The sequence below is a fragment of the Leptopilina heterotoma genome, unplaced genomic scaffold, assembly GCF_015476425.1.
Source record: "Leptopilina heterotoma isolate Lh14 unplaced genomic scaffold, ASM1547642v1 Lhet_325, whole genome shotgun sequence".
Taxonomy (NCBI): domain Eukaryota; kingdom Metazoa; phylum Arthropoda; class Insecta; order Hymenoptera; family Figitidae; genus Leptopilina; species Leptopilina heterotoma.
The window spans coordinates 1,395,371-1,406,173 of record NW_025111019.1 but is presented as its reverse complement, the minus strand read 5'-3'; the positions used below and the strand labels follow the sequence as shown (position 1 = coordinate 1,406,173).

General features: G+C 25.0%; 2 protein-coding genes across 2 annotated transcripts; both read left to right on the top strand.

Annotated features, from left to right (window-relative positions):
- The first annotated feature begins 1,377 nt into the window (after window positions 1–1,377).
- LOC122504896 lies at window positions 1,378–6,352 on the top strand. Its single transcript, XM_043616219.1, has 10 exons — window positions 1,378–1,798; window positions 1,936–2,066; window positions 2,556–2,761; window positions 3,271–3,456; window positions 3,648–3,927; window positions 4,405–4,549; window positions 4,869–4,999; window positions 5,216–5,421; window positions 5,527–5,712; window positions 6,002–6,352. Exons 1-10 carry the CDS (start codon window positions 1,648–1,650, stop codon window positions 6,267–6,269), a joined length of 1,890 nt encoding a protein of 629 aa, XP_043472154.1. The 5' UTR covers window positions 1,378–1,647; the 3' UTR covers window positions 6,270–6,352.
- Window positions 6,353–8,249: 1,897 nt separating this feature from the next.
- Window positions 8,250–9,396, top strand: LOC122504862 (acyl-CoA Delta(11) desaturase-like). The gene is made up of 3 exons (XM_043616175.1): window positions 8,250–8,376; window positions 8,532–8,724; window positions 8,914–9,396. Exons 2-3 carry the CDS (start codon window positions 8,624–8,626, stop codon window positions 9,203–9,205), a joined length of 393 nt encoding a protein of 130 aa, XP_043472110.1. The 5' UTR covers window positions 8,250–8,376; window positions 8,532–8,623; the 3' UTR covers window positions 9,206–9,396.
- Window positions 9,397–10,803: the final 1,407 nt, after the last annotated feature.

Sequence of the window (10,803 nt, the reverse complement as noted above, 5' to 3'; positions counted from 1 at the left end):
TCAATCATTTTACTATTAATTTTCTACTACTAACATTTTACTATTACTTTTTTACTACTATCTTTAGTATCTTTTTACTTCTAAGTTTTTATTATTAAATTTTTACTAATACTTTTTACTATCTATTTAATTAATAAAAACAACTATTAAAAAAAGTAATAATTGACAATAATTAATATGAGTTATTTACATATTGAATCAATAAATAAACTATCAAAGAATATATATGAAAAAATTGTTATATAAAAAAATTTCAAATTCGTAACGAAATTTTTTGTACTTTTTTGTTTTTTTGCATTTTAAGAGAAATTTTCCCTGACTTTGAATGAAATTTCCCTGAAAATTCATGATTTCTCTTTGAATAAAAAAAAATTCCCGACTTTCCTAAAAGTTGTGCACCCTGATTATATAATAGAAGAGAGAGAGACAATTTTCGCTTTCCCATGGTAGGAAAAGAAGTGTTGATGATAAATAGGAAAAACACCAAGAAATAAAATTTTGCTCCTGCAATTTTCGTCAATTTTTGCAAATTGCAATTCCTGCCTTTGGTTTTAATCTGGAAAAAATAAAAAATTACTGAATTACTATAAAAAAAAATACTAAAATTAAAATAATTCTAAAAATTTCAAAATTATTAAAAATTTTACTAAATTGCTAAAAACAGCCACTTTAATATTAATTTAGAAATAATTTTCAGTACTAACCCATTATTTGTTTTATTTTAGTACCTAAGACCGGCTTTGATTACTATTATTAATTATCAATTTTCATAATTAATAACCAATAATTATTAATAATATTAATAGTAATCAACGTCTAATAATAATAATAATAATTATTATTATTATTATTATTATTATTATTAATAATTAATAATTATTTTTATTATTAATAGTAGTAATAAAAGTAACTAATAATAATTATTAATATTAATATAATAAATATTATTAATAATAATATTTATAGAAAATAACCTGACGAGGCCATAAAGGGCGAGTGAAACTAGAATCGGAAACCCTGAGCTCTGGCGAATAATTAATTTCTAATTCTGTAAATTAAGTTGTTTAGTATAACGATAGGTCAAGAGTTGGGGTTTTGTTTCAAGATACCATTGAGTCTCGAACCCTATGATTAATAAATAAATTAATTAAATTTTACATTTATCTTGGTAAATACATGTATATATAAAAAATAATTAAAATTTATAGTAATTCTCATTATTAGAGAAAAGAAATAATAATTGGTAATTGACATTAATTAAAATTGCATATTGAAACAATGAATAAACTATTAAAAATAGTAAAAAAATTGTTTTCACGTGGCAACACTGTTTTATTCAGTATAAGTGACTATATAACTGCTTCTCTCCACATAATTAACTAATAGTGAAAAAAAATACTCCACAACCTCACATTTCGCGTCACTTATTCGATCAAAAAGTCCATTTTTTCAATTCGATTATAATATTTTAATTTTTTAATTTTATTCCACAATTTTAAGTATTTTGGATAATTTTAACAATTTTAAAGACTCAGATGTTTAAATTATTTTCAATTTTTAATTATTTTAGAATTTTACTCATTTAACGAACAATATATATATAAAAGTCATAATAATAAATAAATAGAAAAAATAATTTAAAGGAAAATGGTTGCTGTCAGTGAAAAAATAAGTGAATCAAATACGAACGAAAAATTTATCTACACATATTTTATAAGTCTATTGGTGTATCATATTATTTGTTTCTATGGAATATTCACTTTTCCGTATTTTAATAAAAAGCGAACTTTTGCATGGTGTAAGTAATAAAAAAAAATTGCGATAATTCAAAAGATGTTTCCAAAAATGGCAAATTTTGAATCTTCACTAAAGAATAATAGTGATTATAATTTAGCGTTTTATGATTTATTTAATATTTTTTATTATTTATTATAGTGATAGTAAGCTATTCATTAACAGTGATTGGAGTAACGGCAGGTGTTCACCGTTTATGGACTCACTCTTCCTACAAAGCAAAGTGGCCAGTTCGATTGATACTTGCCATTCTTTTCTACTCTAGTGGTCAGGTAAAAATAAATTTCCAAATTTTTCTATTCTTGTATTTTATTAAAAATCCCCTTATAATTAAATTTTTAGCAAATTTACTTATTTCATTTTATAAATAATAAAGGACCCTCCCCAATTTCACTAGAAACCTCGACAAAATAAAATTTCTCTTGTTCAACACTTTAATATCAATATTTTCCAGAAGTTACATTTTAGTAAATATTTAAAAAAGCTGATTATAATTTATAAACAAATAAAATGTCTTTTCATTAATTTTGATAATTAAATTTTGAATTAAAAATTTTTTATGAAGCTGAAATTTTCACCTACTTAAGTTTTTGAAATTTTATGTTGATTTCAAACAGATAATGAAAAAAAATATTTAATAAATATAAGACTCTAAATATTTAACTTTGAAAATTGAAAGTTAATTTAATTTCCAAAATTAAGTCGGTGCTCATTTTTAAATTATAATTTAATTTTAAATTCATTAAATAATTGTGTTATAGTTTAAATTAAAAACCTGGGTTAAATTGCATCGTGCTCACCATAAATATGCAGAAACTGATGCCGATCCTCATAATACAAAACGTGGATTTATATTTGCCCACATTGGTTGGGCAATGTTGGAAAGACATCCAGAGTGTATTAAAAAAATGAGACAACTCAATATAACTGATATTATGGCAGATCCAATAGTAAAATTCGGTGATAGGTAGGAAAAACACCAAGAAATAAATTTTTGTTTTTACACAATTGGCAATAAATGTTGAGCCATTCACTTCTGTCATTAAAAAATTGCCAAAACCATACTCTTGGACTGTGAGAGTGTTCTGCTCCAACTGCAAAAAGAAATAAATTCAGAAATTAAAGATAAATATTAATAATAATTAACAGTAAATATATTAATAGTAAATTAATAATAGTTAGTAATTAATTAATTAAATTGTAATTAATAATTATTTAGCCCTCTGTTTACTCAGTTGACTGTCATGGACAAAAACGACAAATGCAGTCATCTGGTGAGGACTATAGAAAATAATTCCAGAGCGCTAGAGTGGGGATAGCTCAGTTAAATTATAAAGAATTATGATAAAAATAATATAATACTTCTTTAAATATAATTATTTAATAATCCTAATAAATAATTATAATAAATTAATAATTAATTTAAATGCATTGAGTAATGTAATTAGTTAATGATTGTAATTGTTTTAAATATAGATTCTTTGGTATTACGGTAGTAACATGTGCCATAATTCTTCCATCATTAGTGCCGATAATTTTTTGGAATGAAACCTATTACTGGGCAATAATGAGTCAGTTTTTTATGCGCACTTTCTTCAGTACTCATGTTGGTGGATTTGGAAATAGTCTCTTGCATATGTGGGGGACAAAACCTTACAATAGGTAGTTGCTAACATTTTATATCATTTCAAAAATGTTAATTTTTTGTAAGCTCGAACTAAAAAATGTATAACGACATTGATCTTAATGCGTATGCACCTCTTGGATAAATATAACCACATTAGAATGTACTCAAATAATCTATTTTAAATTGCAAAATTTCATTTTAATTTTTAACTGAATTTTAATTTCAGAAACATTAATTCAGTGAATAATCGAATAATGAATATAATTACGTTTGGGGAAGGTTGGCACAATTATCATCATTCCTTTCCAACGGATTACAAATCTGCCGAATTTGGATTTTATAAATTTAATTTCGTCACATTTCTCATAGAATTATTGGCGAAAATTGGTTTGGCCTATGATTTAAAACAACCGTCTGAAGCTTTAGTTAAAATGACATACGAAAGAAAGGGCGATGGCAGTCATCCAATATGGAAAACCGAGATTCCTTTTATATCCAATACTATCAATAATTAAATTTAATTAATTTATTAATTAATGTAATTAGAATTACCAATTATTGTCATTTCTCTAATTACTAATTAGTAGAATTATTTTAATTACCTCACGCATCAGAAAATTTTCAAAACTTTCTAACAAATTGACAATTAAAATTTTATTAGTACTTTTCTAGAACTTATATGTATTTAATTCAATATTTTTCCACGAAGAAGTAAAAACAGAAATTGAAAATTTGTATATCGAAAAGAAGAAAATATTTAAAATTATAATCTTAAAAAATATCAAGTGATACATTATTTATGATTATGAAAATAAATAGAAGTGAAAATGTTAATGAAAATAAAGTATATAATTTACATTTGTTAAACTGTTTCTTTCTCTGAACAATGTTGCAAGCATTTTAAGTTATTAAATTTATAAATTGAAATTTTAAGGAAAATTTTTTCAAAAACAGCAAAAAAAGTTAAAATTTTTAAATAAAAAATCGTCACGTCCCGCAATATGATTGAAATTAAATTCGGAAAATTAATGATTAAAGACATTGTAACTATTTTACTGTTTCACATTATCAGTCTTTATGCCATCTTTACTTTTCCATATCTCGATAAAAAGGCAACTATCGCATGGTGTAAGTAAAATTAAAGAGAAAAAATTTATATTTGATTACTTTTCATAATATTTACATAATATTTACACTCTAAAAATTTTACTTTCAATTTAACACTAAAAAACCGTTTAGATTAGAAACAATATTTTTGACTTAATCTTAGCCTTGAGAGTATTATTTTAGATCCTTAAGTTATGACTATTAAAGTCTTTCATGTTTTAAATTTTTTAATTGGCTTCTTTACAATCTGTTTTTGCTTTGAAGGATGTAAATTTTTTTGAACGTGGGTAATATTATATTTATTAATTTATAAAAATGAAAATTTGATTTTTATTATTAGTGATGCTTGGTTACTTGTTGACGGCACTTGGAATAACAGGAGGTGCCCATCGTTTATGGTCACACCGTTCTTATAAAGCAAAATGGCCTATTAGGTTACTACTTGCAATTCTTTTCTACTCTAGTGCTCAGGTAAGGACCGCTTTACTTTTAAAACTCAATTTTGACTAAATACCTCTAATCCTACAAACCCCCATCGTAATGTCGATTTAAAAAAAATTCGTTTAAATTAGAAACATTTTTAACTGATTCTTAGCCTTGAGTTATTCAGACGTTAATAATTTAACAAATAAACTAGAAAATATTTTTAAAAAGAAGAAAAAAGGACATAAATAAATTTATTTTCAGTCCCGTTTGTCATATTGGGTGAGACATCATCGAGTTCATCATAAATATGCAGACACTGATGGTGATCCAACAAATATTAGACGTGGATTTTTTTTCGCCCATATAGGTTGGATGATGGTGGAAAGTCATCCAGAGTACATTAAGCGAATGAAGGAAATCAACCTCACTGACATTGAGGCAGATCCAATAGTGAAATTCGGTGATAGGTAGGAAAAACACCAAGAAATAAATTTTCTTCATCCGAACAACAACAAAAATAATTAACATAATTTGCTGTATGGTAAATAAAAATTGTTATACCATTTTTGTAGATATTATGGTATTACAATATTAACATGCGCAATAATCCTCCCATCAATAGTGCCAATTATTTTTTGGAACGAAACCCTCTATTGGGCAATAATGAGTCAAGTTTTTATGCGCATTTTAATCAATGGTCATGCAACGGCTAGTGGAAGTAGCCTCTTGCATATGTGGGGTACTAAACCATACAACAGGTACAACTGAGTTCAATTAAATAATTATTTATTATAGTTATTTTGTAGTTTAATTCTAATTATAGTTCTGAAAGGTGTAGTTTTCATGTTCGAACAGCGTGACGAAAGTAGAACTTTTCTCAACTCCTCTGTACAAAGTGGTGAAAGTAAATATTAGTCACGCCAAAATTTACTTTCGTCACTCTTTTTCTTAAACATAAAAACTACTTCTTTCAGAGCAGGCTATGGAGAAGACAATTTTATTTATTTAAATAATAATAATAATTTTCAATTCAATTTATTTTTTCAGTAATATTCCTCCATCGAATAACAAGATATTAAATTTAGTCACACTGGGTGATGGATGGCACAACTATCATCACACATTTCCCACGGATTATAAATCAGCTGAATTTGGATTTTATAAAATAAATATTGTCACTTCTTTCATTGAATTATTCGCAAAAATTGGATGGACATATGATTTAAAGCAACCGTCCAGGGAATTAATTAAAATGACTTGCGAAAGAAAGGGCGATGGTAGTCATTTAATGTGGAAAGTAAAAGACTTGCATTAATTTTTTAAAAACAATAATAATGTAAACTTATTAATGAATTGACAATTGTTTCGTGAAAAATTCTGGGAAAATTCAAATAATAATAATAATGTAATTATTATTCTTATAATTGTAAACTTTAATTTTTTTGATTAAGTATAATTATTATTCATTTATATTTATAAATAATTGATAGTATTTAATAATAACGAAGAATTTAATAATATTTACATATTATCGAGTGCTGCTGACTGTATAAAAATGTCTATCTGTTATTTAAAGAACAAAGTAAAACATTGTGTAAACAAAATACATTTTTGATCTAAAGCGGTTAAAATGTTAAGGACATTGAAATCAGACAGTATTTAAATAAATAATAATTATACGTATGTTAAGTCTGACATTTAACCTCCTTTGTTTTAATATACAAATGAAGCGACAATGTATAAAGTAGAAAGAAATTTGTCAACTCTTGCTTTTATTAATTTGTAGCACGAAATAATAATTATTTCACCTCTTACATTGTTAACTGCAGGACGAAAAATTTTTCTCTCCGCGCAATAAGAAAACTTTTATATCATTTTTTATTTAATATATTTTTTTAATTTTAAATACATTTAAAAAGATTTTTCTCAAAAAATATATTTATTTATATTAATAAATATATTTATTAAAAATTTTTGTTTTATTTTAAAAAAAATAAAAATGAATTCAAATGATAAAAACGAAGTACACGAAAAATGGATTTTTCAAAATGTTATTTTTGTAATGTTTTATCATTTACTCAGCGTTTATACGATTTTTACCTTTCCATATTTGAATAAAAAGGCCACTTTTTCATGGTGTAAGTAAAAAATTAATTTCAAGTATTATTTAAATATTTTAGTATTGTACATTTTAAAAATTTTTTCTTATAGTTTATTTTATCTTTTATTGTTTATTTATATATTATTATTTACTCATAGTGTTTATTATTTATAGTACTTCATTTTTTATACAAATTTATTAGTGTTACAGTATTTTATTTTCTATCCATTTATTATTTAGCTCGTTGTTTATTATTCTAGAATAAGTTTTAATTTATTTACCTTATTTAATTTTTGAAAGTGTGCATAATTAATGTGAAATTATTTTAAAAAGTTAATTTTTTGATTCAAGTAATATTCTGCTATACATTTTCAATGATATTCGGATTATCTGCTAGTGCTCATCGTCTGTGGGCTCACTCAACTTACAAAGCAAAGTGGCCCCTTCGAATGATCCTAACAATGTTTTATTACACCAGTGGACAGGTTAAAACTTACTTATTTTTCATTTCAATTTCTGTTCTACTGCAAAATAAAGCTAAAAACAAACTTAATTCTAATTATATAATCATTTTTTTTCTACTGTTTATTTTAAATATGTAACGCGCTCCTAAGATAGGTACCCAACAAGAAAACGAGTTATAGGATACATTTGTCTTACTTTCATCTTTATTTAGAAGTTTCCATTCAATTATTTAAGACTAAAATCAATTTTTATTGAATATTTTGGAATAGAGTTGAACATTAATAATTTGTAACATTGTAATTGATTCTCTTTCTGTATTTTTACTCCAAAAATTAAACGTAACCTAAATTATTTTGCTTCTTAGATATATTTCTTAAGAGCGCGTCACATTATTATTACATGATTAAATTTTTTAAATAATTATATTATTATAATTATTATTGTTTTTATTGTTTCAAAAACGAACCAAAATCGAAAATTTTCTCTTGAAAGTCCAACACTCAAATTTGGCAAATAGGAAAAAACACCAAAAAAATAAAATTTTTTTAAACACGTTCAGAAGAAATGCTGAAACATACATGAAAGAATTAGTATTTATATATATATTTCTTACTATTATCATTATTATGATTATTAATTATTAAACCTAGTTTAAACTACATATCTGGGTGAAAATCCATCGCGTTCATCATAAATACCCAGACTGTGATGCTGACCCAATGAATTCAAAACGTGGAATGTTCTTTTCGTACCTTGGTTGGATTCTGATGGAAAAACATCCGGAGTGCACTAAACGATTACGGGAAATTGACATAAGTGACCTTAACTCAGACCCCTTCGTTAAATTTGGAGATAGGTACTTTTCATATTTTAATATAGAATTCAAAATGAGACACTGAATTATCGAAAAGCAAATCTCTGCCTTAAAACGAAGAAAAAACTATATAGTCAAAATTTAACTCACGATTTCTATCTTTCTTTCTCCTAATAAAAAAATGTATTTTTAAACAGATTTCATATTTTTTCCGTAATAATCTGGGCAGTAATTCTTCCATCTCTAGTACCGGTATTTTTTTTGGAACGAAACTTGGTATTGGGCAATTATGAGTCAAGTTTGTATGCGTCTTTTTGTACAGTATCACGTAACTTCATTTGGAAATACTCTCTTGCACACTGAAGGTTGGGGTACAAAGGCATATAATCGGTAAACTTTTTTTTCATTATTTCTTAAAAATTAAATAAAAATACAGTGGAACCTCGATGATCCGAACTGAAACCCGAATTAGTTCGGATAATCGAGGTTACACTGTAAATAAAAATTAAAAATTTTTTTAAAAAAATATTACCATAAAAATGTATTGTTTCACCATCTACAAAAAATGATTTTTTTTAGAAACATTCAGTCAGTGAATAGTCGCCTATATCACAATGTAACATTTGGAGAAGGATGCCACAATTATCATCACGTCTTTCCCTATGATTATAAATGTGCTGAAAATGGATATTCTAATATAAATTTTGCAGCCCTGTTCATTGAACTAATGGCTAAATTTGGATGGGCTTACGATCTCAAGCAACCATCTAAGGAATTGGTTAAAATAAACTGGGAAAAACAAGGCGATGGCACTCATCATCTTCTGAATGAGAAAAATTCCCCGAATTCAATAGAAAATGAACAGAAATAATTAAAAAATAATAAATCTTAATAGCATCACTGTAAAAAATAAGTCTTCGTTTAAGCCTTTGATTTTGCGGCTAAAACAACTAAATTTCTTATTTTTAAGACCTAAAATTATCTAAATTTTATTTCAAGCCCAAAAATAAGTTCAATTTAATAAGAAACAGGTATATTGATAATAAATAGTAATAAAATAAATAATTCTTAGAATTCACTTCCCTTTAAAAAAAATTTTAAAAGTCACTAATTTTACCAGACGATAATTTTTATCACTATTTTGTATTTTTAAAATGAATTCAATGAATAAAGAAAAAATAAATGTTTTATTAAAATTGTTAATTTTACGGAATAAATTTTTATTTCCGCCAGAGAGGGAAAGGGGTGTACCGAACTTTCATGAGAACCGAAAATACAATTTGATTTTCAAATCACGTGCCACTTTTCCCATTATTTCGATCAATTTCGCATTGACAACCACGACACAACGTTTAGCACGCGTTCAAAATAAATTTATGTTAAATAATATGCAATATTATCCATATGCATCAAATTGCCTGTGTATATATGTAGGAAAATGCGGGCAAATAAATATTTTATATGTATAGGTATTCAAGCACAATATATTGAGAAATTATCGTTCGAAATTAATTTGATTCAATATTTCATTATAAAATTTTTTCTTTAAAAAAAAGTAACACACGAAACAAAAGTATTTAAATACAAAATTTTTTTAAAATACCAATATTTTACTATTATTATTATTTTCATAATTGACATTATTCATGTAAACGATAGTAAATTGGTTTAGTGTTTCTATTTTAATTCCCTTGATGATAATAATTCGAAATTTCCCCCTTAGCATTGATAATAAATGATTATAATTTAATGACGTCACTATATTTGTAATTGAATAATTACATTAAGAGATTCTTTCTGTGTATTAAAAAAAAATAACAAAAAAAAGAGCAAAAATACACCGAAAAAATTTAGATTAAACGAAATAAGATAAAATTTAAAGGCTGACCTTGATATTATAAAATTCTCAGATAAAAAATCAAAGTCAGCTGGTAGTCTCGAATACAAGATTGATCGGTATCGAGACAAGCCGATAGTTAATAGTACCCCTAGACCACAGGCTGACTGATAGGAAATAGCAAATTGCGAAAGTTAATCGAAAACAATATAATTGGTATATATATATATATGACACGAGAAATATATAGTTTGATTGCTTCAATAGATTTCTTATCGGGAGAATTGCATAGCAATATCTTGATATACGCGATAAATTATTATACAAATATATAACGCAACTCAATATTTATTACTCGCGACTATTATCAAATAAATTATATATTCAAGGCTAATGAATACTACCGTAATTTAAATTTGCTTATTTTTATTTAAAATTAAATGCATTTTTTGAAAAAGAAAAAACTCAAAAGGCCAACTAAAATAAATAAAAATTTTGTTGATATAGTACAAATTGTTGTCCCACGTACATTTTTTTGCCGTATAACATTATAATTATTCAGTTAACTATATAAATTAATTACTTTTAATTAATTAAGTTATCTATAATACTAATAATATTTAGACTTTGTT

Excerpts from the sequence above, each read along its gene's own strand:
- LOC122504896 (XM_043616219.1), top strand. The coding sequence starts at position 1,648 with ATGGTTGCTGTCAGTGAAAAAATAAGTGAATCAAATACGAACGAAAAA. Across the intron at positions 2,762-3,270 it reads ATAGTAAAATTCGGTGATAG|ATTCTTTGGTATTACGGTAG; the intron begins GTAGGAAAAACA and ends TTTTAAATATAG. Across the intron at positions 5,713-6,001 it reads GGTACTAAACCATACAACAG|TAATATTCCTCCATCGAATA; the intron begins GTACAACTGAGT and ends TTATTTTTTCAG.
- LOC122504862 (XM_043616175.1), top strand. The coding sequence starts at position 8,624 with ATGAGTCAAGTTTGTATGCGTCTTTTTGTACAGTATCACGTAACTTCA. Across the intron at positions 8,725-8,913 it reads GGTACAAAGGCATATAATCG|AAACATTCAGTCAGTGAATA; the intron begins GTAAACTTTTTT and ends GATTTTTTTTAG.